We start from the raw sequence: 26,772 nt of genomic DNA on the forward strand, positions 1-26,772 counted from the left end.
CCAAACGTTGCTGGTTGGGATGCGCAGCCCTGGGGGTGCAGTTTAGAGCCAGTCTCGGTTTTAGCCTCATTTCTGAGGAAATTTGGCTTTGTGGATTTTTTCCTGGCTGATTCCCAGAGGTGGCTCCTCAGTCCCCACCTCTGTGAATCCTGGGGCAGCCAGAGGTGAAATCTTTGAGATTTTCCCACCCAGAGGCTTCAACTTTGGTGGGGAAAAAAGGGGGAAAAGCCAAATTTCAGCGAGCGCTCCCTCCCTCCATCCTGTCCTCCCCAACAGCTGAAGAACAAATTCATCAAGAAGATCCCCAAGGACGCCGAGGCCTCCAACGTGCTGGTGGGAGAGGTGGAGTTCCTGGAGAAACCCTTCGTGGCCTTCGTGAGGCTGCTGCAGGCCACGATGCTGGGCGGGGTGACGGAGGTCCCCGTCCCCACCAGGTGGGCGCCGTGCCCCGGGGGCCGAGCGGTCCGGTGGCCCCGGAGCTCCGAGGTGGCCAAACGCGGCACCTTCCCCTCCCCAGGTTCCTCTTCATCCTCCTGGGCCCGGCGGGAAAAGCCAAATCCTACAACGAGATCGGCAGGGCCATCGCCACTCTGATGGTGGATGATGTGAGTAGAGGCCACCCCCAGCCCTCCTTCGGGACATCCCGGCTCAGAACCCAGCAGAAATAAATCAATTTCCACCTTCTCACCCTAAAAATTGAGATTTAAACCCCTGGGAGTGGAGGCCACGGCCAGGCTGACCCTGCCCTGTGTCCACCCCCAGCTCTTCAGCGACGTTGCCTACAAAGCTCGGGACAGGGAGGATCTGATCGCCGGCATCGATGAGTTCCTGGACGAGGTCATCGTCCTCCCGCCCGGCGAGTGGGACCCCAACATTCGGATTGAGCCCCCCAAGAAAGTGCCCTCGGCTGAGAAGAGGTGGGTGAGGGCCACGGGGCTGGACCCATCTCCTGGGGGGCTTCATGCCTGGAAAAAACCCCTCCAGATGTCCCAGAAACGCCGGATTTGCAGCAGGTTTTGTTCCCAGAGCCGCTTTCACTCCCCTGGAACAACTTTTAGTGGGAGGTGACCCTGCCCAGGGCAGGAGCTGAGCTGGATGATCCTTGAGGTCCCTCCCAACTCATCCCACGACTCCTCGGGTTGGGTCAAGCCAGATCCCAACTGGATCTGTCCAAATTCACCCCAAAACCCAAACTCGGCGCAGGCTCAGAGCTGCACGGGGCCGGGGCTGGGCGGTGCCGATCCAGCGGTTCCGATCCCACGGTGCTGATCCAGCGGTGCCAATCCGGTGGTGCCAATCCGGTGGTGCCGATCCAGTGGTGCCGATCCGGTGGTGCCGATCCCGCGGTGCCGATCCTGATCCCACGGTGCCGATCCGGTGGTGCGAATCCAGTGGTGCCGATCCGGTGGTGCCGATCCAGCGGTGCCAATCCGGCGGTTCTGATCCGGTGGTGCCGATCCTGATCCCGCGGTGCTGATCCGGCGGTGCCGATCCCGATCCGGCGGTTCTGATCCGGTGGTGCCGATCCCGATCCGGTGGTGCCGATCCCGCGGTTCTGATCCGGCGGTGCCAATCCCGATCCCGCGGTGCCGATCCCGCGGTGCCGATCCGGCGGTGCCGGAGCGGATCTGAGGCGGTGCCGGTGTCCCGCAGGAAGTCGGTGTTCTCGCTGAACGAGGTGGGGCAGATGAACGGCGCGGCCGGCGGGGCGGGCGCCGGGGGCGGCGGCGGCGGCAGCGACGATGGGGAGATGCCCGAAGTCCACGAGATCGGGGAGGAGCTGGCCTGGACCGGCAGGTGAGCGAGGAGCCACCCCCAAAAAACCTCCAGAGGGTGCTGGGATCCATCGGCGTCTCCCACAGGGGAGGAAGGGGTGGAATCCTGGTGGGAACGGGTTTTGGTCAGCACCAGGATCTATTTATGTGTCCATATATCAAATTATATTTATGTATCAATATTTGTACATCTCCCAGCTGGCCAGAGGAGCTGGATCCCTGGATCCCTGGATCCCTGGATCCCTGGAGATCCCTGGAGTGTCCAGGGCCTGGGACAGCGGGAGGTGTGGGATGGAATGGGATGGGATTTAAGGTCCTCCCCAGTCCAAACCACTCCAGGATTCCAGGGCTCTGTTCTGGTGGAAGTCACCAGGTCCTCAATGGAATGGGATGGGATTTAAGGTCCTTCCCAATCCAAACCACTCCAGGATTCCATGATTCTGTTCTGGTGGAAGTCACCAGCTCCTTGGTGGAATGGGATGGGATTTAAGGTCCTTCCCAATCCAAACCACTCCAGGATTCCAGGGTTCTGTTCTGGTGGAAGTCACCAGGTCCTCAATGGAATGGGATGGGATTTAAGGTCCTTCCCAATCCAAACCACTCCAGGATTCCATGATTCTGTTCTGGTGGAAGTCACCAGCTCCTTGGTGGAATGGGATGGGATTTAAGGTCCTTCCCAATCCAAACCACTCCAGGATTCCAGGGTTCTGTTCTGGTGGAAGTCTCCAGCTCCTCGGCGGTGTCTCCGCAGGTTTTGTGGTGGCCTCTACCTGGATATCAAGAGGAAGCTGCCCTGGTTCCCGAGCGACTTCTACGAAGGTTTCCATATCCAGTCCATCTCCGCCATCCTCTTCATCTACCTGGGCTGCATCACCAACGCCATCACCTTCGGGGGGCTGCTGGGGGACGCCACCGACAACTACCAGGTGTGGCCTGGCGTGTCACCGGCTTGGGGACGAGCAGGGATGGGATGGGAGCTGGGATGGGACCTGAGATGGGATCTGGGATGGGATCTGGGATGGGAGCTGGGATGGGATCTGAGATGGGACCTGGGATGGGACCTGGTGGGATCTGGGATGGGACCTGGGATGAGACCCAGGATGGGATGGGATGGGACCTGGGATGGGACCTGGGATGGGATCTGGGATGGGACCCGGAATGAGACCCAGGATGGGATGGGATGGGACCTGAGATGGCACCTGAGATGGGACCCAGGATGGGACCTGAGATGGGACCTGGGATGAGACCCAGGATGGGACCTGGGTGGGACCTGGGATGGATGAGATGGGACCTGGGGTGGAAAGGATGGATTTTACTTGTCCCATGCCAAGCTTCTGGAGGTGGACACTCATGGCCAGGTGGGACTGGCAGCCCTGGGATCCCTCCATGGAGCAATGGGACACGGTCCCAACCCGAGGTCCCTCAGCCCCATCTCCATCAGGGGATCCGTGGGGCACCCCTAACTCTGCTCCATCCCCAGGGGGTCATGGAGAGCTTCCTGGGCACGGCCATGGCCGGCTCCATGTTCTGCCTCTTCGCTGGCCAGCCCCTCATCATCCTCAGCAGCACCGGCCCCATCCTCATCTTCGAGAAGCTCCTCTTCGACTTCAGCAAGTGAGTGCTGGGCCACGCCTGGTGACAGCGGGGCCATCCCTGAGGGGCTGGGACGTGTCCCCCAGCCCCCGGCCGCTGTCACAGGGCCGCGTGTCCCCTCCTCCAGAGGCAACGGGATCGACTACATGGAATTCCGCCTGTGGATCGGGCTGCACTCGGCCCTGCAGTGCCTTATCCTGGTGGCCACCGACGCCAGCTTCATTATAAAGTACATCACGCGCTTCACCGAGGAGGGCTTCTCCACCCTCATCAGCTTCATCTTCATCTACGACGCCATCAAGAAGATGATCGGGGCCTTCAAGTACTACCCCATCAACTCCGACTTCAAGCCCGACTACGTGACCATGTACAAGTGCGAGTGCGTCGCCCCCGACCCAGGTGAGTTCATCCCGGGGCCAGGTGGGCTCGTCCAGGAGCCGGGGGTGGGAGGGTCCTGGCGAGGATGAATCCCACGGGATCGCTGGCCCAGGATGTGGGAGGAGGCAGTGCCTGGGGTGGAGAGACCTCGTCCTCATCGTCATCCTCCTCCTCCTCGGAGTGGGTTTGGGAGATGGAGGAAGAGCCTTGTCCCCCTCCTTGGGTGAAGGACTCGGAGTTTCCCGGGACACGGCGGATGGAGAGTCGGGATCTCAGCCTGGAGCAGCCACACTTGGATGGATAAGAAAGAAATATGGAAGAAAACCAAAAAAAGGGACATTTCAGGTGGTTCCAACCTGCTGCTGATGGAAACTGAACCTCCAGGAAACGCCTGGAGTGGTTCTGTGCTCTCCAGTGCCTGGGACACCCTGGGATGTCCCAGCCGGGGGTGGAAACCTCCATGGACTGTTTCTTCTCCTCTTTTTCCACTCCTTTTCCAAAAGGAGAGGCCGTCAGGCTCTGGGCAGATGGTCCTTCCATGGTTTTGCCCTTGGAGAGACGTCCTGGATGATCCCAGATCCGAATTGTGGAGCTCAGACGCTCCTGGGAGGGAGAGGAGATGGCTCTGGGCTCACAGCAGTGACCACCTGCTCTCCCAGGAGATGAATTCGTGCCAAAAAACCTCAATTTTGGGGAGCACCAGCTGCAGCCAGAGGAGACTGACAGTGGATGAAGGGGAAGGTGGATGAAGATGATGGAGGATGAAGATGATGGAAGATGAAGGTGGATGATGATGGGTGAAGGTGAAGGTGGATGAAGGTGATGATGGATGAAGGGGAAGGTGGATGAAGGTCACGGTGGATGAAGATGATGGAGGATGAAGGTGAAGGTGGATGAAGGTCACAGTGGATGATGATGATGGATGAAGGTGAAGGTGGACAAAGTTCACGGTGGATGAAGATGATGGGGGATGAAGGTGAAAATGGATGAAGATGATGATGGATGAAGGTGAAGGTGGATGAAGGTGAAGGTGGATGAAGTTCACGGTGGATAAAGATGATGGGGGATGAAGATGATGGAGGATGAAGGTGAAGGTGGATGAAGGTGAAAGTGGATGAACGTCACGGTGGATGAAGATGATGGGGGATGAAGGTCACAGTGGATGAAGATGATGGATGAAGGTGAAGATGGATGAAGATGATGATGGACGAAGGTGAAGGTGGATGAAGGTGATGATGGATGAAGATGATGGATAAAGGTGAAGATGGATGAAAATGATGGGGGATGAAGGTGAAGGTGGATGAAGATGATGGATGAAGATGATGGATAAAGGTGAAGATGGATGAAAATGATGGGGGATGAAGGTGAAGGTGGATGAAGATGATGGATGAAGATGATGGGGGATGAAGGTGAAGGTGGATGAAGATGATGGATGAAGATGGTGGATGAAGATGATGGATGAAGGTGAAGGTGGATGAAGCTCACAGTGGATGAAGATGATGGTGGATGAAGGTGAAGGTGGAAGAAGGTCATGGTGAAGTTCTGCCCATCTCCTTCCTTCAAGAGAAGCATCCAAGACTCTCCCCCCATCGCATTCCCAACCCATCAGCCATTCCAAGGAGGGCTCTCACCCCACGGCAATCGCAGCGATTTGGTTTCAATTTCGCGTTTTTCCTCAATTCCTGCCGTGAGCAGCGCGATCCCACCGGCACCCAGAGCACCACCCGAACCCGAGCTGAGCCCCCAAACCCCACCCAGAGCCCAGACGGATTCCCCAGAGCCGGAATTCCCAAAAGGAACCGCGAGCACCCTCCGGGATCCACCCGGCAGCTCCGGCAGGAGCCTCCAGGGAGGTCTCCCCCTTCTCCAAGCCCCATCCCCAGCAAACCCCGAGCAGCCCAGCGGCATCCGCACCCCAATTCCCCATCCCGCTCCTCGCCCCGGCTGCCCAGGGCAGCGCTGTCCACGCTGGATTTAAAATCCCTCTAGAAATTATATTTATTCCCCCCTCCATCCTTATTTTTTTCTTTTATTTTTAATTCCCTTTTTTTTTCCATCCCTGCTGATTTTTGATTATTATAACTGATTTGTCCCATATTTGTCTCTGCTGCACACATCAATTGGGGCTGATTTCAATCTCAAGTGAGTATCGCCTTCTAAATATTAAAACTATTTTAATATTTGATACTCTCCCCCCAGCGGGGGGGTTCCGTTGTTATTTTTTTTTTCCCCCCATGTATTTGACTTTTCTCTCTCTCTCTAAAAAGGTTTGTGTAGAGCCCTTAGGGCTCCTCTCTTTAATCCCACCGCTGCTGTGCCGCCCTTTAAAGGCGTAAAAAAAACCCCCAAAATAGGGTTTGTGGAAAAAGGAAAGGTTGTGGAGGAGAAAAATGAGAATAAAATTGATGTTTTTAGGGCTGGGTTTGTTCCTGGCAGCCCCGGGGGCTCGGCCCTGACCCGGCTTCTCCTTCCTTAATCCGCCGGGGACGGAGGCGGCGGCCGGAATTCCCGCCTGGCGAAGAGGATGGAAGAGCGGGGCGGCAAAACTTCAGGAATTCCTGAATTCCCTCTTTTAGGGGCACCCCGAGGGAACCCCGGGGGCGCTCCCGGAGCTGCGGAGCCGCGTCACCCGAAGAGCCCAGGAGGAGAAGGCGCCGGGGGCTCAAAAAGACGGAATTTTGCACCAAAACAACCCCAAAACCAATTTTTTTTTAAATTCATGGTGATTTTAAAAAGGCAAATTGGGCGTGATATAAACTAATTAAAAAAAAAAAAACTAAACCCAGGCTGCTTCCCTGGGAAGCTCCTGGAATTTTTAGGAACTGGGAAGCTCCTGGAATTTTTAGGAACTGGGAAGCTCCTGGAACTTTTAGGAACTGGGAAGCTCCTGGAATATTTAGGAACTGGGAAGCTCCTGGAATTTTTAGGAACTGGGAAGCTCCTGGAATTTTTAGGAACTGGGAAGCTCCTGGAATTTTTAGGAACTGGGAAGCTCCTAAAAAATCCCCTCTGGCACTGGCCAGCCCCGGAGGGAGAAATCGCCGCGGGAGCCGCCGCATCCTCCCCGGCAAGGCGGGATTAATCAGGGAGAAGTCGCCGTGGGGTTAAAAAAAGGGGGATTTCCCCCCAAAAATCTGGGAATGCCGATCCCTGCCGGGCTGAGCCGCTGTGAATGCCCAAAAATGTCGGGTTTAGCCCCAGAACCTCAATAACCGAATCCTTTCCCGCAGCCAACGCGACCTTGTTCGATGCTTCAGCTCCAGTGGCACCGAACACCACTAACGTTTCTCTGGTAAGAAACGGGATCTGCTCATCCCAGCGGGAAATTCGGGATCGGGGAGGGCGAATCCGAGGGATTCCAGTGGGATGGGGGCAGCTGGGAGTGAGGGGAACTCAAATTTGGGCTGGTTGGGGTTCCCAGCGGGGCTCAGCAGCGCCAAATCCACGCTTTTCCCCCCCAAAATTTATATCAGCGCTGTGGTTTTGGGTATCCCAGTGGCAGCAGCTCTGGAAATTCACTTTTTTTTGCATGCTGAAATGGCTCAAATTGCTCTTTTTGGGGGTTTGGCCAGGAAATTTCAGCTCAAAACGCTGATTTTGCTCCATTCAGTTGTAAAATCCCCCTTTTCTTGCACAATGCAATCCTTAAAGTAGAAAATCTGGGGGTTTGGAAAGGAAATTTCCCTTTCTTTCCGTGCTGCAACTTAAAAACACCAATTTTGCTCGATTTGGGCTGCAACTCCCCCTTTCCCTGCACACCACAGTGATTTCAGATTTGGCTAATTTTGCTTTTTTTGGGGGGTTTCTCGCCAGTCCAATGCTATCAACCTCACAGCTCTGGACTGGACCCAGCTGAGCAAGAAGGAATGTCTGAAATACGGCGGCAGCTTAGTGGGAAAATCCTGCAAATTCGTGCCCGACCTGGCCCTCATGTCCTTCATCCTCTTCTTTGGCACCTACTCCATGACCCTGACCCTGAAAAAATTCAAATTCAGCCGCTATTTCCCCACCAAGGTAAGGAAAGAACCAGGTTCTGCCAAGACCTTTCTCAAAAATGAGGGAAAACGGGAGCTGCCGGGAGATTTTGGGTGGAGACAAAGAAAAGGTGGAGGAAGGAAAATAAATCCCTGATTTTAGGAGGTTTTGGTCAAAATTGGGATATTCCCCGAGGTTTTTGTTCCCGATTTTTGGGATTTTGTGAGGTTTTGGATGGCAGCCTCCTCTCTGAACTGGAGTTGGGTTAATGGGAGGATGATTGAAGGGTGGATAATTAATGGTGGAAAATTAATGGTGGAAAATTAATGGTGGAAAATTAATGGGGGATAATTAATGGTGGATAATTAATGGGGGATAATTAATGATGGATAATTAATGGGGGATAATTAATGGGGGATAATTAATGGTGGAAAATTAATGGTGGATAATTAATGGTGGATAATTAATGGGGGAAAATTAATGGGGGATAATTAATGGGGGATAATTAATGGAGAAGAACTGGTGGGATGATGGATGAGGAATGGGTGGGATGATCCCATCCACAGGTCACCAGCCCAGAGCCCGATGGACATCAGTGACCAGGGGTGTCCTGTCGGGGTCAGGGTTAATTAATGAGCTCATTAACGATGGAAACGAAGGGGTCAAGGGCACCCTCGGGAGGTTTGCAGGTGACACCAAGGGACAATCCCGAAGGATGGGGACATCCAGAGGGAGCTGGACAAGCTCCAGGGGATCTCGTGGGGTTTGGCCATGCCTGGGATGGATCCAGGCTGGGGATGAAGGGATGGAGAGGAGCGTTGGGAGAGGGATTTTGGGGGGGCTGAGGGGCTGGACGTGACCCCAAAAGTGTCCTGGGCTGACCCCCAGCTCCGGGGGGATTCTGCCCCTCTCGGCCCCGCTCAGGTGAGACCGCACCTGGAGGATGTGGAGCTGCTGGGGAGAGCCCAGAGGAACTGGAGACCCTCTGGAGCCGGGCTGGGAGAGCTGGGAATGTTCCCCTGGAGAAGGGGAAGGATCCAGGGAGAGCTCAGAGCCCCTTTCAGGGCCTGGAGGGGCTCCAGGAGAGCTGGGAATGTTCCCCTGGAGAAGGGGAAAGATCCAGGGAGAGCTCAGAGCCGGAGGGGCTCCAGGAGAGCTGGGAATGTTCCCCTGGAGAAGGGGAAGGATCCAGGGAGAGCTGAGAGCCCCTTTCAGGGCCTGGAGGGGGTCCAAGAGAGCTGGGAATGTTCCCCTGGAGAAGGGACCATGGGAAGGGTGGGCATCCTTTATCCAGAGGAACCACAGAGCTGGGAATGTTCCCCTGGAGAAGGGGAAGGATCCAGGGAGAGCTCAGAGCCCATTGCAGGGCCTGGAGGGGCTCCAGGAGAGCTGGGAATGTTCCCCTGGAGAAGGGAAGGATCCAGGGAGAGCTTCCAGCACATTCCAGGGTCTAATTCCCCTTTCCAACCCCATTAATTCCCTTCCCACCCCGTTAATTGCCCTTCCCACCCCATTAATTCCCTTCCAACCCCATTAATTCCCTTCCAACCCCATTAATTCCCTTCCCACCCCATTAATTCCCTTTCCAACCCCATTAATTGTCCTTCCCACCCCGTTAATTCCCTTCCAACCCCATTAATTCCCTTCCCACCCCATTAATTCCCTTTCCAACCCCATTAATTGCCCTTCCCACCCCCATTAATTCCCTTCCCACCCCGTTAATTGCCCTTCCCACCCCGTTAATTGCCCTTCCCACACCATTAATTCCCTTCCCACCCCGTTAATTGCCCTTCCCACCCCATTAATTCCCTTTCCAACCCCATTAATTCCCTTTCCAACCCCATTAATTCCCTTTCCAACCCCATTAATCCCCTTCCCACCCCGTTAATTGCCCTTTCCAAGCCCGTTTCCCTGTCTTGCCTCCAGGTCAGGGCTTTCATTGCTGATTTTTCCAATGTCTTCTCCATCCTGCTCTTCTGTGGCGTGGACGCCTGTTTCGGCCTGGACACCCCCAAACTCCACATCCCCAGTATCATCAAGGTTCGGCCTCCTCTCCTCTCCTCTCCCAAGCTCTTTTTTCCAGCTCCTCATCCGGTCTTTTTTGGGAATATCACAGCTCCAGGCACCTTCTGAAAAGCTTCATTGTCTTTTCTAACAATATTCTAATTTTCTGACTTTCTTTCCTTTCTTTTTTTGTTGTTTTTCTTCTCTTTTTTTGTTTTTCCTCCCTTTTTTGTTGTTTTTTCTCCCTTTTTTGTAATTTTCCTCCCTTTTTTTTGTTTCACCTTCTTTTCCTGGTTTCCCCTCCCTTTTATTTTGTTTTCCCTCCCCTTTTTATTGTTTTTCCTCCTTTTTTCCCTATTTTTTTTCCCATTTATTTTTGTTTTCCTCTCTATTTTGTTGTTTTTCCTCCTTATTTTTGTTTCCCCTCCTTTTTTTATCATTTTCCTCCCTTTTTTGCCACTTTTCCTCCCCATTTTTCCATTTCCCTTCCCATTTTTCTCTCTCTCCCCTCTCTCCCGGCAGCTCCGTAAGCTCATTAGCGATTTCTCTATCTTTATGTCCATACTAATGTTTGTGGGGCTGGATGTGCTTTTCGGACTCAACACCCCAAAGCTCCAAGTGCCTACTGATTTCAAGGTAAAAAAACAAAAAATCCATAAAATCTCATTCTGGAAGGATTTCTCCTCCCCCATCCAGGGGGTGACATGGGGAACCCAGTGAGGAACCCAGTGTGGAACCCAATGGGGAACCCAAACGGAACCCAGTGAAGATCCCAATGAGGATCCCGATGGGGAACCCAGTGAGGAACCCAATGGGAACCCCAATGAGGATCTCAAAGGGGAACCCAATGGGGATCCCAATGGGAACCCCAATGAGGATCCCAATGGGGATCCCAATGGGGAACCCAATGAGGAACTCAGTGGGGAACCCAATGAAGATCCCAATGGGAACCCCAATGAGGATCCCAGTGGGGATCCCAGTGGGGAACCCAATGAGGAACCCAATGGAGATCCCAATGAGGATCCCAATGAAGATCCCAGTGTGGAACCCAATGGGGACCCCAATGAGGAACCCAATGGGGATCCCAATGAAGATCCCAAAGGGGATCCCAATGAGGATCCCAGTGTGGAACCCAATGGGGACCCCAATGAGGATCTCAAAGGGGAACCCAATGAGGAACACAATGAGGATCCCAATGAAGATCCCAATGGGGAACCCAAAGAGGATCCCAATGGGGAACCCAGTGAGGAACCCAATGAGGACCCCAATGAGGATCCCAATGAAGAAGCCAATAGGGAACCCAATGGGGATCCCAATGGGGAACCCAATGAGGATCCCAATGAAGATCCCAGTGAAGATCCCAGTGGGGAACCCAATGAGGACCCCAATGAAGATCCCAATGAGGATCCCAGTGGGGAACCCAATGAAGATCCCAACAGGGATCCCAATGAGGACCCCAATGAAGATCCCAATGAAGATCCCAGTGGGGAACCCAATGAAGATCCCAACAGGGATCCCAATGAGGATCCCAGTGAGGATTTGGGGATGGTTTGGGGTGCAGGATTTAGGATGGATCCGGAATGGGGCGTTGGGGTTGTCCCCAAACACCAACCCTTGGGTGTTCCCAATCTGTGCCGCGTCCCCGAGGTTCCGACCCCGTCCCCGAGGTTCTGACCCCGTTGTCCTCCCCAGCCCACCCGCGTGGACCGGGGCTGGTTCGTGTTTCCCTTTGGGAAGAACCCGTGGTGGGTGTACCTGGCCAGCGCCCTGCCCGCCCTGCTCGTCACCATCCTCATCTTCATGGACCAGCAGATCACGGCCGTCATCGTCAACAGGAAGGAGCACAAGCTGAGGGTGAGAGCCCTGGGGATCCCCCACAGCACCCCAGGATCCCCCCACAGCACCCAGGATCTCCCCACAGCACCCAGGGCACCCCAGGGCACCCAGGGCACCCCAGGATCCCCCCACAGCACCCAGGGCACCCCAGGATCCCCCCAGGGCACCCCAGGATCCCTCCACAGCACCCAGGGCACCCCAGGATCCCCCCACAGCCCCCAGGGCACCCCAGGATCCCTCCACAGCACCCAGGACACCCCAGGGCACCCCAGGATCCCCCCACAGCACCCAGAGAACCCCAGGATCCCCCCAGGGCACCCCAGGATCCCCCCAGGGCACCCCAGGATCCCCCCACAGCACCCAGGATCCCCCCAGGGCACCCAGGTTTGGGGTGGGATTGGGGGCCTTGGCCGGAGTTTGGGGTTTGGGGTGACATTCTGTGCAGAGGGGTGACACGAGGAGACGCGGGGTGACACCAGGTGCCCCCTGTCCACGTGGGGACACCGCAGTGACACCGGCTGCCCCAAGGGCGTTCGGGGTGCACCGAGGCCCCGCCAGAGGCCTCGGGGGTGCCTGGGGGGGCTCCCCACAACGCAGGACCCCCCTGAACCGCCCGTGCTGTGTTGCAGAAGGCAGCCGGGTACCACCTGGACCTCTTCTGGGTGGGCATCCTGATGGCCGTGTGCTCCTTCATGGGGCTGCCCTGGTACGTGGCCGCCACCGTCATCTCCATCGCCCACATCGACAGCCTCAAGATGGAGACGGAGACCAGCGCCCCCGGGGAGCAGCCCCAGTTCCTGGGGGTCAGGTGAGTCCTTGGGGGGGCTCAGGTGGGGCTCCTGGAGCTGGGGGGACATCCCCGTGCTGGGGACACCAGGGACAGAGAGGGATTGTCCCACTCTGCTCTGGGCTGGGGCGGCCTCAGATCAAAACTCGCCCAGTTTTGGGTGAGGCAGTGTAAAAAATGATAATAAATTATTGGAGTGTCCAAAGGAGGGACAGGAGGGTGGGGAAGGGTCTGAGGAGTGGCTGAGGGCACTTGGGGTGCTCAGCTGGAGAAGCTGAGGGAGGCTGATCCCAGTTCCAGCTTCCTTGGGAGGGGCAGAGGAAGGACGGACCCCGAGCTCCGTGACAGGGACAGGAGCCAGGGAGCGGCTGGAGCCAGGCCAGGGCAGGCTCAGGAGGGATTTTGGGAAAGGTTCTTCCCCCAGAAGGTTCCAGCACTGCCCAGGGAACGGCCCCGGCCCCGAGGCTGCGGTTTTGGGGTGTCTGGGGTCGGATCCATGATCCCAGTGGATCAATCCCATCCCCACTTGGAATGGGGCTGATCCTGCTCCCGTCCCGCTCCAGGGAGCAGAGGGTGACCGGCATCATCGTCTTCGTGCTGACGGGGATCTCGGTTTTCCTGGCTCCTATTCTGAAGGTAAAACATTCCCGTTCCTCGTCCTCACAGAGGGCTGGGGACACGGGGACAAAACATCTGGATCCAGCTGTGTCCTTGTGACCTCCAGCGCTGGCTCCTGGCCCTGGGGAGGAGCTGCTGCTTTCCCCGGGCTCAGGACCGTGGTTTTTCCGTTTCCAGTACATTCCCATGCCGGTGCTCTACGGAGTCTTCCTCTACATGGGCGTGGCGTCGCTCAACGGCATCCAGGTGAGTGCCCTTCCTCCTCATCCTCCTCCTCGCTGGCCACAGATTGTCCCACGCTGGCCCAAAAAGGATTTTTATTCCAAAATTTCCACGCATGGGACGGCAGATACCCAAAACCCTCCAAGAAACACCAAAAATCTGAAAATTCCCCATTTGGGGGGGATAAAAGAGGATTTTCCTGGGGTTGGGCTGGGGATTAACCCCAGGGATTCCTCCCCTGGCAGTTTTGGGATCAGTTCAAGCTCTTCCTCCATTTTGGGACTAAAAAAGGGTTTTTCTGTGGGGTTGAGGATTAACTCAGACCTTCCTTCCCTGGAAGTTTTGGGATCAATCTCTTCCTCCATTTTGGGGATCAAGAGGGTTTTTCAGTGGGGTTGGGTTGAGGATTAACCCCAGGGATTCCTCCCCTGGCAGTTTTGGGATCAGTTCAAACTCTTCCTCCATTTTGGGGACTAAAAAAGGGTTTTTCAGTGGGGTTGGGTTGAGGATTAACCCCAGGGATTCCTCCCCTGGCAGTTTTGGGATCGCTGCAAGCTCTTCCTGATGCCGGCCAAGCACCAGCCCGACTACGTGTTCCTGCGGCACGTCCCGCTGCGCCGCATCCACCTCTTCACCCTGGTGCAGATCGTCTGCCTGGCTGTGCTCTGGATCCTCAAATCCACCGTGGCCGCCATCATCTTCCCCGTCATGGTAATCCCATCCTTGATCCAGAGGGGTTTTTGGGATTTAATGGAGTTTCTGGTGTGGTCCCACCATCATCTTCCCCGTCATGGTGATCCCATCCTCGGTCCAGAGGGGTTTTTTGGGATTTAATGGAGTTTTTGGTGCGGTCCCACCATCATCTTCATGGTCATGGTGACCCCATCCTTGATCCAAAGAGTTTTTGGGATTTAAGGGAGTTTTTGGTGTGGTCCCACCATCATCTTCCCTGTCATGGTGATCCCATCCTTGATCCAGAGGGTTTTTTGGGATTTAATGAAGTTTTTGTCATGGTTCCACCATGGCCACCATCATCTTCTCCATCATGGAAATTCCAACCTTGCCCCAAAGGAGTTTTTTTGGGATTTAAGGAAATTTTGGCATGGTTCTACCATGGCTTCCATGATCTTCTCCATCATGGTGATCCCATCCTCGATCCAAAGGATTTTTTGGGATTTAATGGAATTTTTGGCATGGTCCTACCATGGCTTCCATCATCTTCTCCATCATGATAATCCCATCCTCGATCCAAAGGGTTTTTTGGGATTTAATGGAATTTTTGGCATGGTTCCATCATCTTCTCCATCATGGGTCATCCCATCATTGCTCCAAAGGGGGTTTTTTTGGGATTTAAGGGATTTTTGGCTTGGTGGTCACCAGATCTTGGCTCTTGGACCTCTCCCCCTGTCAGATCCTGGCCCTGATCCTGGTGAGGCGGCTCCTGGATTTCGTCTTCTCCCAGCACGACCTGGCCTGGATCGACAACATCATCCCCGAGAAGGAGAAGAAGAAGGAGGAGGACAAGAAGAAGAAGAAGAAAGGCAACAAAGGCGACAGCAGCAGCGATGAGGAGGTGGGCAGGGGGTCACCGGGGGGCTCCCGAGGACGGTGGGGACACCCCAGAGCCGGGGAGGGAAAACTCCCACCGCAACCTCCGGGTTTGGGATGAAGCTCTTGGATTCCTGGAGATGTTAGAACCAGGGAATGTCCCAAAAGCCGGAAAATCAGGGCAAAAGGAAGGAAATCCTTGGGGAGAAGAGGCCGAGTTCCCCGGTTTGGGGCAAGGCACCCATCCCTCAAATCCTCTGTGCAACTCCTGCCCGGGGATTTGGGAAGAGGAAGGCAAAGCCTCCTCCTCCTCCTCCTCCTCCTCCCGAGGTTTTGGGTGGCTTTGGGAGCTCCAGGCGGTCTCAGAGCCCCCCCAGGCGCTGCCTTCACCAGGAATTTCCCCGTTTCTTCCCCAGTTCCCACCTCCCTCAGTCATTAAGATCCCCATGGAGCCCCTGCCCGCGCAGCCCCGAAACGGGGGCCCCCATTGCCTCAGCCGTAAGTAACGAGCCCAGGAGCCTCCTCCTAACCCCATCCGTGGGCTCCGCTCGGCACTAACCCCGCTGGATCCCCCTGGATCCCTCCTGGATCCCTCCTGGGTCCCCCCTGGATCCCCCCTGGATCCCCCTGGATCCTCCTGGATCCCCCTGGATCCCCCCTGGATCCCTCCTGGATCCCCCCTGGATCCCCCTGGATCCCCCTGGATCCCCCCAGATACCTCCTGGATCCCTCCTGGATCCCTCCTGGATCCCTCCTGGATCCCCCTGGATCCCTCCTGGATCCCCCCTGGATCCCCCCGGATCCCTCCAGGATCCTCCTGAATCCCTCCTGGATCCCCCCGGATCCCTCCTGGATCCCCCCTGGATCCCCCCAGATCCCTCCTGGATCCCCCCTGGATCACCCCAGATCCCTCCTGGATCCCCCCTGGATCCCCCCTGGATCCCCCCTGGATCCCCCCAGATCCCTCCTGTATCCCCCCGGATCCCCCTGGATCCCTCCTGGATCCCTCCTGGATCCCTCCTGGATCCCCCCAGATCCCTCCTGGATCCCCCCGGATCCCTCCTGGATCCCCCTGGATCCCTCCTGGATCCTCCCGGATCCCTCCTGGATCCCCCCAGATCCCTCCTGGATCCCCCAGGAAAATCCAGGAGGGCACAGACGCGGGAGCTGCCAGATCCCAAGGCCTGGGGATCGCCAAGATTTCCGTCAAAAAAAACCCAAATCCGAGACTCTCCGGGGTTTTCTCGCTCCTCCTGAGCTGGTGGTGATGGGGGTTGTGAAAAATGTCTGGGTTTGGGATGGTTTGGAGACCCCAAAATCTTCTCGTGGTGGAGTTTTCTGGCTGGGGAAGAGCAGATTCGGCTCCACCCTCACCAAAAATCCTGGGAATAAATTTGGGGGGAGAGGGGAGGATCGTTCCAGGCTGCTCCTGCCACCCGGAAATGTGGGATCGGAGATTCCGGTCCCAGGAAAGGTGGAATTGATGATTTTGACCCCAGGAAATTTGGGATCAGTGATTTTGACCCAGGAAATTTGGGATCAGTGATTTTCACCCCAGGAAATTTGGGATCAGTGATTTTGACCCAGGAAATTTGGAATTGGTGATTTTCACCCCAGGAAATTTGGGATCAGTGATTTTGACCCCAGGAAATTTGGGATCGGTGATTTTCACCCCAGGAAATTTGGGATTTCTGATTTTCACCCCAGGAAATGTGGAATTGGTGATTTTCACCCCAGGAAATTTGGGATTGCTGATTTTAGATCCAGGAAATTTGGGATCAGTGATTTTCACCCCAGGAAATTTGGAATCAGTGATTTTCACCCCAGGAAATGTGGGAATGATGATTTTGACCCAGGAAATTTGGGATTGGTGATTTTAGCCCCAGGAAATTTGGAATTGCTGATTTTAGCTCCAGGAAATTTGGGATTTCTGATTTTTCTCCCAGGACACAGCGGGGATTGGGGATCCAGGGGGGTTTTTTGGGGTCACCTGGGGAGTTTCTCAGCTCCGTGTCCCCCCAGGAACGAGGGCCTCCACCTGGAGCTTTGCGTTCTGACTCCTCCCCGAACGGCTCCGACATGGATCGCAGGTAACCGGGACGGGAAAAACTTTGGGATCCACCAACAATTCCCAAATATCCGGGCGGATTTTCCCGGCATCCCTCTGGATTTGGGGCGGTTTTGTTGTCCCTGCTGTGGGGTTGGAGCTATAAAAATTGTTTTTTTATATAAATAATTTTTAATTTATAATTTTTATAAATTAAATTATATTAAATAAATTAATTTATAATTTTTATAAATTATATTTAAAAAATATTCAGGGAAATAGTGGAATTTGTTTTCAGTGATAGACACTTTTGAGGAACTTGAATCCTGGGATTTTGGGAATATCCTCCAGGAAAATAGATGGAAAATATACAGAAAATATATGGAAAATATATGAAAATATATAGAAAATATATAGAAAATATATAGAAAATAAATGGGAGATAAAAATATATAGAAAATATATGAAAATATATAGAAAATATATGGAAAAATATAGAAAATAAAAATATATGGAAAATAGATGAAAAATATACAGAAAATATATAAAAGAGATATGAAAAACATATGAAAATATATGAAAAGTAGATAGAAAATATATAGAAAATATATGGAAAATAGATTAAAAATATATAGAAAATATATGAAAAACATATGAAAATATATGAAAAATATATAGAAAATATAGGAAAAATACATATAAAATTATATGAAAAAATAGATGGAAAATAAATGAAAAACATATAGAAAATATATGTAAAATACACAGAAAATATACAAAAAATACATATAAAATATATTAAAAAATAGATGGAAAATATATAGAAAATGTATTAAAAATATACAGAAAATATATGAAAAATACGTATTAAAAATATATGAAAAAATAGATGGAAAACAGATGAAAATATATAGAAAATATATGAAAAATACATATAAAAATATATGAAAAAATAGATGGAAATTAGATTAAAATATACAGAAAATTCATGAAAAATACATATAAAAATACATAAAAAATAGATAAAAAACAGATGAAAATATATAGAAAATATACAAAAAAATATATTAAAAAATTGATGGAAAATAGATGAAAATATATAGAAAATACATGAAAAATACATATAAAAATACATTAAAAAATCTATGAAAAACAGATGAAAATACATAGAAAATATACGAAAAATACATATAAAATACATTAAAAAATAGATAGAAAACATGTAAAATATCCAGAAAATACATGAAAAATCCATTTAAAAATACATTAAAAAATCTATGAAAAACAGATGAAAATATATAGAAAATATACGAAAAATACATATAAAAAATACATTAAAAAATAGATGGAAAATATGTAAAATATCCAGAAAATACATGAAAAATACATATAAAAATACATTAATAAATAGATAGAAAATATGTAAAATATCCAGAAAATACATGAAAAATCCATATAAAAATACATTAAAAAATCTATTAAAAACAGATGAAAATATATAAAAAAAAAAATATATGAAAAAATAGAAGGAAAATAGATGAAAATATATAGAATATACATGAAAAATACATATAAAAATACATTAAAAAATAGAAAATATGAAAAATATCCAGAAAATACATGAAAAATCCATATAAAAATACATTAAAAAATAGATAGAAAATATGTAAGATATACAGAAAATACATGAAAAATACATATAAAAATACATTAAAAATATATGAAAACCAGATGAAAATATATAGAAAATATAAAAAAAAAAATATAAAAATATATGAAAAAATAGATGGAAAACAGATGAAAATATATAGAAAATATACGAAAAATACATATAAAAATACATTTTAAAATCTATGAAAAATAAATGAAAATACATAGAAAATACATGAAAAATACATATAAAAATACATTAAAAAACAGATAGAAAATATGTAAAATATCCAGAAAATACATTAAAAATACATACAAAAATACATTTTAAAATCTATGAAAAATAAATGAAAATACATAGAAAATACATGAAAAATACATATAAAAATACATTAAAAAATAGATGGAAAATAGATGAAAATATATAGAAAATACATGAAAAATCCATATAAAAATACATTAATAAATAGATAGAAAATATGTAAAATATCCAGAAAATACATGAAAAATACATATAAAAATACATTAAAAATCTATTAAAAACAGATGAAAATATATAAAAAAAAAATATGAAAAAATAGAAGGAAAATAGATGAAAATATATAGAATATACATGAAAAATACATATAAAAATACATTAAAATATAGATAGAAAATATGAAAAATATCCAGAAAATACATGAAAAATCCATATAAAAATACATTAAAAAAATCTATGAAAAACAGATAAAAATACATAGAAAATACACATAAAAAATATGAAAAAAATGGAAAAAAAATCCAGAAAAAGATGAAAAAAAGCACAAAAACCTCAAAATCTTCACGGCACCAACATCCCCCGGGGGCGGGTTTGGGGTGGGGGCCACCACCCCGGCTGCTCACCCCGCTCTCCCCTGCTCACCCCCCCAGTATCACCCTCCACCTGAAGATCTCGTGCCCGTCGTCTCCCGCCTTTAACTACTCCCGAAATCCCATCTGTGCCGTGCCCCAGGTGAAGATCGAGATGGAATCCGACTACGACGACACCGACACGGAGAAAGCTCCCCGGGACATGGGCAGTGAGACCACGCTATAGCCCCCGCGGCGCTGCCCGCTCGCTCCTCGCTTTAATTTATATATATAAAAATATATATATATATCAATTCATACCTATGAATTCATATATATATATATCGAGAAAGGAAATTGGGTTTATTTCTCTCTGCCGGACGCGGGAGGCCCCGGCGGTCCCCGGCGCTCGCGGGAGATTTTTAGGGTGAGGCGCTGTGGAATTCCCGCTGTTCCCACCGGGCAAAGGAATCGCCGCTGGCGGCGGAACGGGGATGGGGAGGAGGAATCGGTGATTTTGGTCCTGGAAAGGTGAAATTGATGATTTTGGTTCCAGAAATGTGGGATTATTGGTGATTTTGGTCCTGGAAAGGTGAAATTGATGATTTTGGTTCCAGAAATGTGGGATTATTGGTGATTTTGGTTCTGGAAAGGTGAAATTGATGATTTTGGTTCCAGTGATTTTGGTTCCAGAAATGTGGGATTGGTGATTTTTGTCTTGGAAATGTGGGATTGGTGATTTTGGTTCCAGAAAGGCAAAATTGGTGACTTTGGCCCTGGAAAGGCAAAATTGATGATTTTGGTTCCAGTGATTTTGGTTCCAGAAATGTGGGATTATTGGTGATTTTGGTCCTGGAAATGTGGGATTGGTGATTTTGGTTCCAGTGATTTTGGTTCCAGAAATGTGGGATTGGTGATTTTGGTTCCAGAAAGGCAAAATTGGCGATTTTGGCCCCAGGAAAGGTGGAATTGGTGATTTTGGTCCTGGAAAAGTGGGATCAGTGATTTTGGCCCTGCTCTGGCAGGGAGCGGCAGCAGAGCTGGAGGAACCCGGCTCCACTGGGATGAGGAGGAGGAGGAGGAGGAGGAGGAGGAGGAGGAGGAGGAGGAGGAAGCACCTGGGATAGGGATGAAGAGGAGGAAGCTCCCAGGATGAGGAGGAGGAGGCACAGCAGGATGGGGATGAAGAGGAGGCACAGCAGGATGGGGATGAGGAAGAGGAGGCACAGGAGGATGGGGATGAAGAGGAGGAGGAGGATGGGGATGAAGAGGAGGCACAGCAGGATGGGAATGAGGAGGAGGAGGAGGATGGGGATGAAGAGGAGGCACAGCAGGATGGGGATGAAGAGGAGGCACAGGAGGATGGGGATGATGAAGAGGAGGCACAGGAGGATGGGGATGAGGAGGAGGAGGAGGATGGGGATGAAGAGGAGACACAGCAGGATGGGGATGAGGAGGATGGGGATGAAGAGGAGGCACAGGAGGATGGGGATGAAGAGGAGGCACAGCAGGATGGGGATGAGGAGGATGGGGATGAAGAGGAGGCACAGGAGGATGGGGATGAGGAGGAGGATGAGGATGAAGAGGAGGCACAGCAGGATGAGGATGAAGAGGAGGCACAGCAGGATGAGGATGAAGAGCCAGGGCAGGAAGGGAAGGAGCAGCAGCTCAGGGTGAAGGGTTTTCCCACTCAAGGGCAAGAGCCGGGCAGGGAATGGGGCCCTGGATCCTGCAGGGAGTCAGGAACGGCTCCTGAGGGAACTGGGAATGGTTTCCGATGGAATCCAGGCTCCTGAGGGAACTGGGAATGGTTTCTGATGGAATCCAGGCTGGTTTCCACAGGGAACTGGGAATGGTTTCTGATGGAATCCAGGCTCCTGAGGGAACTGGGAATGGTTTCTGATGGAATCCAGGATGGTTTCCACAGGGAACTGGGAATGGTTTCTGATGGAATCCAGGCTGGTTTCCACAGGGAACTGGGAATGGTTTCCGATGGAATCCAGGCTGGTTTCCACAGGGAATGGGAACAGTGGCTGCAGTGAAGCCGTTTGGTCGCGATCCCACATCCTCACCCATCACCTCTGCCAGCCCCAGAACAGCCCCATCCCCACTCCAGACCTTCTCTCCCTGGGGGAATCTCCTGGCTGGGGGAATCCAGGGATTCTTCCTGGAGGAATCTCCTGGCTGAAGGAATCTCCTGGCTGGAGGAATCCAGGGATTCTCTCTGAAGGAATCCAGGGATTCTCTCTGGGGGAATTCAGGGATTCTCCCTGAAGGAATCTCCTGGCTGGGGGAATCCAGGGAATCTCCTGGCTGGAGGAATCCAGGGATTCTCTCTGGGGGAATCCAGGGAATCTCCCTGGGGAATCCAGGGATTCTCTCTGGGGGAATCCAGGGATTCTCTCTGGGGGAATCCAGGGAATCTCCCTGGGGAATCCAGGGATTCTCCCTGCAGGAATCCAAGGATTCTCCCTGGCTCTGCTCTGCTCCCACTCCATCCCCTCACTCCCGCCCATTCCCAGCACTGGGATCAGGAGGGGAGAGCAGTTCCCAGTGCTCCCAGTGCTCCCAGTGCTCCCAGTTCCAGCAGCAGCTCCTCCCAGTGTCCAGCAGCGTTTTGGGGTCCCAGGGGGGGAAGGATCCAGGCTTTTCTCCCCAGCAATTCCAAGGATTTAAAGGAATTCTCGTGGTTTGGGAACTCTGCTCCAAAGCTCCCCTCAAATCCATTTTTATTCCTCATTTTTTCCTGGATGAATCCTTGAACCTTTTCCCTCCCCGAGCGCCCAGGCCCTTCCTGTGAGCAGAGCCCCGACACTCGCACTGTGGGACACCAGTGACCCTGACTGGGACAAACTGGGACACCAGTTCCACTGACTGGGACAAACTGGGACACCAGTGACCCTCACTGGGACACCAGTTAGACCCTCATTGGGACACCAGTGACCACTGCAAACTGGGACACCAGTTACTGCAAACTGGGACACCAGTCACTCACTGGGACACCAGTTACACTGCAAACTGGGACACCAGTTAGACACTGACTGGGACATCAGTCATCCTCACTGGGACACCAGTGACCCTTACTGGGACACCAGTTACACACTGGGACACCAGTTACACACTGATTGAGACACCAGTTACATACTGGGACACCAGTTAGACCCTCACTGGGACACCAGTTACTCACTGGGACACCAGTTAGACACTGACTGGGACACCAGTTACATACTGGGACACCAGTGACCACTGCAAACTGGGACACCAGTGACCACTGGGACACCAGTTACCCTCACTGGGACACCAGTTACACTGACTGGGACACCAGTTACTGTACACAGTGGGACACCAGTTACATACTGGGACACCAGTTACATACTGGGACCAGTTAGACACCGCAGACCGCTCCGAACCCCGGCATGTGACAGATCCCTGTAAATATCCAAATCCAACAAAAACTTGAAGTTTCCCATTTCCAGGAGCTCCCAAACCCTTCCAGGAGCTCCCAAACCCTTCCAGGAGCTCCCAAACCCTTCCAGGAGCTCCCAAACCCTTCCAGGAGCTCCCAAACCCTTCCAGGAGCTCCCAAACCCTTCCAGGAGCTCCCAAACCCTTCCAGGAGCTCCCAAACCCTGCCAGGAGCTCCCAAAACTCTTCCAGGAGCTCCCAAAACTCTTCCAGGAGCTCCCAAACCCTTCCAGGAGCTCCCAAACTCTTCCAGGAGCTCCCAAGCCCTTCCAGGAGCTCCCAAAACTCTTCCAGGAGCTCCCAAACCCTTCCAGGAGCTCCCCAAACTCTTCCAGCAGCTCCCAAAACTCTTCCAGGAGCTCCCAAACTCTTCCAGGAGCTCCCAAACCCTTCCAGGAGCTCCCAAACCCTTCCAGGAGCTCCCAAACCCTTCCAGGAGCTCCCAAAACCCCACCAGGAGCTCCCAAACCCTTCCAGGAGCTCCCAAAACTCTTCCAGGAGCTCCCAAAACCCTTCCAGGAGCTCCCAAACCCTGCCAGGAGCTCCCAAACCCTTCCAGGAGCTCCCAAACCCTTCCAGGAGCTCCCAAACCCTTCCAGGAGCTCCCAAAACTCTTCCAGGAGCTCCCAAAACTCTTCCAGGAGCTCCCAAACCCCACCAGGAGCTCCCAAAACCCTTCCAGGAGCTCCCAAACTCTTCCAGGAGCTCCCAAACCCTTCCAGGAGCTCCCAAACCCTTCCAGGAGCTCCCAAAACTCTTCCAGGAGCTCCCAAACCCTTCCAGGAGCTCCCAAACCCCACCAGGAGCTCCCAAACCCCACCAGGAGCTCCTAAACCCTTCCAGGAGCTCCCAAACCCTTCCAGGAGCTCCCAAACCCCACCAGGAGCTCCCAAACCCCACCAGGAGCTCCCAAACCCTTCCAGGAGCTCCCAAACCCTTCCAGGAGCTCCCAAACCCTTCCAGGAGCTCCCAAAACTCTTCCAGGAGCTCCCAAAACTCTTCCAGGAGCTCCCAAACCCCACCAGGAGCTCCCAAACCCTTCCAGGAGCTCCCAAACCCCACCAGGATCTCCCCAAACCCTTCCAGGATCTCCCCAAACCCTTCCAGGAGCTCCCAAAACCCTTCCAGGAGCTCCCAAACCCTTCCAGGAGCTCCCAAACCCCAACAGGAGCTCCCAAACCCCAACAGGAGCTCCCAAACTCTTCCAGGAGCTCCCAAAACTCTTCCAGGAGCTCCCAAACCCCACCAGGATCTCCCCAAACCCCACCAGGAGCTCCCAAACCCTTCCAGGAGCTCCCAAACCCTTCCAGGAGCTCCCAAACCCCACCAGGATCTCCCCAAACCCCACCAGGATCTCCCAAACCCTTCCAGGAGCTCCCAAACCCTTCCAGGAGCTCCCCAAACCCTTCCAGGATCTCCCCAAACCCCACCAGGATCTCCCCAAACCCCACCAGGATCTCCCAAACCCTTCCAGGAGCTCCCAAACCCCACCAGGAGCTCCCAAACCCTTCCAGGAGCTCCCAAACCCTTCCAGGAGCTCCCAAACCCCACCAGGAGCTCCCAAACTCTTCCAGGAGCTCCCAAACCCCACCAGGAGCTCCCAAACACTTCCAGGATCTCCCCAAACCCCACCAGGATCTCCCCAAACCCCACCAGGATCTCCCCAAACCCCTCTGTAGATTTTTGTGGCCTCCCCGTGGTGCTCCAGGCAGGATTTGAGGGGTGAATCCAGCAGGATCCATCCTCTTCCTCACTTTCCCAACCCCTGGGAGCTGCTCCTGGGTTTTTTTTGGGATGTTCCCCGCGAGGTTTTTGGGTTTTTCCAGCTCGGCACCGCTGCAGTTGTTTTGTATTTACAACCTAATAAAAGTTCATTTCCACGAGTTTCTGCTCTCGGTGTTTTTATGGGAATCCCAAATTTCCCTCCCTTGCGGCTCCAGCCTTTTGGAAGCCTAAAAAATGGGAATAAAACCATCTTGGAACCCTAAAAAAATGGGAATAAATCCCCCGAGATCATCTTGGAACCCTAAAAAATGGGAATAAAATCATCTTGGAACCCTAAAAAATGGGAATAAAACCATCTTGGAACCCTAAAAAATGGGAATAAAAGCATCTTGGAACCCTAAAAAATGGGAATAAATCCCCCGAGATCATCTTGGAACCCTAAAAAATGGGAATAAAATCATCTTGGAACCCTAAAAAATGGGAATAAAACCATCTTGGAACCCTAAAAAATGGGAATAAAAGCTCTGAGAAAAATCACAAGAAATTCCCAGAAGTGAAAGAATTGCTCAGTAAAATTTAAAAATTAAAAAATTTAAGAATAAAAATTTAAAAATTAAAAATAAAAAATTAAAAATAAAAAATAAATTAAAAGAAATAAAAATTACAAATAAAAAATTACAAATTCAAAAATTACAAATAAAAAATAAAAAATTAAAAATTAAAAATAAAAAATTAAAAATTAAAAATAAAAAATTAAAAATTAAAATTTAAAAATTAAAAATTACAAATTAAAAATTGCCTATTAAAAATTACAAATTAAAAATTAAAAATTTAAAATTACGAATTAAAAATTAAAATTTAAAAATTACAAATTACAAATTACAAATTAAAAATTGCATATTAAAAATTACAAATTAAAAATTAAAAATTTAAAATTACGAATTAAAAATTAAAAATTAAAAAATAAAAATAAAAAATCACAAATTAAAAATTAAAAATTAAAAATTGCAAATTACAAATTAAAAATAAAAAATTACAAATTACAAATAAAAATTTACAAATTACAAATTAAAAATTACAAATTACAATTTAAAAATTACAATTTAAAAATTACAAATTAAAAATTACAAATTACCAATTAAAAAATTACAAATTAAAAATTACAAATTAAAAAATTACAGGGCACAAAAAAGATTTTTTATTTTATTTTTCTCTTCTCACACTTTATTTAACCTGCACTACTCACACTTTACAACACGGTGCAGGAAACCTCCCCCTACCCCCCAGGGTGGTTCTTTGGTTAGAAAAAAAAAGGATTTTAAAAAATTCACCATCCAAAGAGTGAAAAACAAAATAAAAGCCCAGCCCAGCTGCACTCTGAAATATTTCACACCAGCCCAGGGCACAAATATGGCTTCGATTTTCAGGGTTTTTTTCAAGTAATTCGTGTAAAGAAGAGTTTAAATGAAATATTCAGGAGGGAATTGGGAATGCTGGGGTTTGGAGAATAAAACCATGGAGGATGGAATTGCTGGGATCACAAAATGATCCTGCAGGAGAGGGGCTGGCTCAGGAGAAATGGGGATAAACACAGGGCAGAGAGGAAACAGAAATATGGATAATCCCAGGGCAGAGAGGAGGAGAAATGGGAATAATTGAGATCAAACACAGGAGAAATGGGGATAATTGAGATCAAACACAGGAGAAATGGGGATAATCCCAGGGCAGAGAGGAGGAGAAATGGGAATAATCCCAGCTCAAACACAGGAGAAATGGGGATAATTGAGATCAAACACAGGAAAAATGGGGATAATTGAGATCAAACACAGGAGAAATGGGGAAAATCCCAGGGCAGAGAGGAGGAAAAATGGGAATAATTGAGATCAAACACAGGAGAAATGGGAATAATTGAGATCAAACACAGGAGAAATGGGGATAAACACAGGGCAGAGAGGAAACAGAAATATGGATAATCCCAGGGCAGAGAGGAGGAGAAATGGGGATAAACCCAGGACAGAGAGGAGAAATGGGGATAATTGAGATCAAACACAGGAGAACTGGGGATAATCCCAGCTCAAACAGGAAACAGAAATATGGATAATCCCAGGGCAGAAAGGAGGAGAAATGTGGATAATCCCAGCTCAAACAAAGCAGGAGAAATGTGGACAATCCCAGCTCTAACAAAACAGGAGTGTGGATAATCCCAGCTCAAACACAAAGCAGGAGTATGGATAATCCCAGCTCAGAAAGGAGGAGAAATGTGGATAATCCCAGCTCAAACACAAAGCAGGAGAAATGTGGATAATCCCAGCTCAAACAAA

General features: G+C 50.2%; 1 protein-coding gene across 1 annotated transcript in view; it reads left to right on the plus strand.

Moving 5' to 3' along the window:
• SLC4A5 (solute carrier family 4 member 5) overlaps positions 1-19,404 on the plus strand; it is a 34,573-nt gene extending 15,169 nt beyond the window's left edge. The window contains exons 8-26 of the mRNA XM_058859246.1: positions 277-434; positions 518-605; positions 763-917; positions 1,654-1,797; positions 2,527-2,701; positions 3,256-3,389; positions 3,496-3,767; positions 6,977-7,038; positions 7,560-7,760; positions 9,648-9,761; positions 11,418-11,579; positions 12,191-12,369; positions 12,912-12,984; positions 13,144-13,212; positions 13,726-13,899; positions 14,600-14,761; positions 15,153-15,234; positions 16,759-16,826; positions 19,343-19,404. Of these exons, the coding sequence (XP_058715229.1) occupies positions 277-434; positions 518-605; positions 763-917; positions 1,654-1,797; positions 2,527-2,701; positions 3,256-3,389; positions 3,496-3,767; positions 6,977-7,038; positions 7,560-7,760; positions 9,648-9,761; positions 11,418-11,579; positions 12,191-12,369; positions 12,912-12,984; positions 13,144-13,212; positions 13,726-13,899; positions 14,600-14,761; positions 15,153-15,234; positions 16,759-16,793 (2,439 nt within the window). The 3' untranslated portion in view covers positions 16,794-16,826; positions 19,343-19,404. The remainder of the gene's footprint in view (positions 1-276; positions 435-517; positions 606-762; positions 918-1,653; positions 1,798-2,526; positions 2,702-3,255; positions 3,390-3,495; positions 3,768-6,976; positions 7,039-7,559; positions 7,761-9,647; positions 9,762-11,417; positions 11,580-12,190; positions 12,370-12,911; positions 12,985-13,143; positions 13,213-13,725; positions 13,900-14,599; positions 14,762-15,152; positions 15,235-16,758; positions 16,827-19,342) is intronic.
• The last annotated feature ends 7,368 nt before the right edge of the window (positions 19,405-26,772 follow it).

The sequence above is a fragment of the Poecile atricapillus genome, chromosome 29 (assembly GCF_030490865.1).
Source record: "Poecile atricapillus isolate bPoeAtr1 chromosome 29, bPoeAtr1.hap1, whole genome shotgun sequence".
Lineage (NCBI taxonomy): Eukaryota > Metazoa > Chordata > Aves > Passeriformes > Paridae > Poecile > Poecile atricapillus.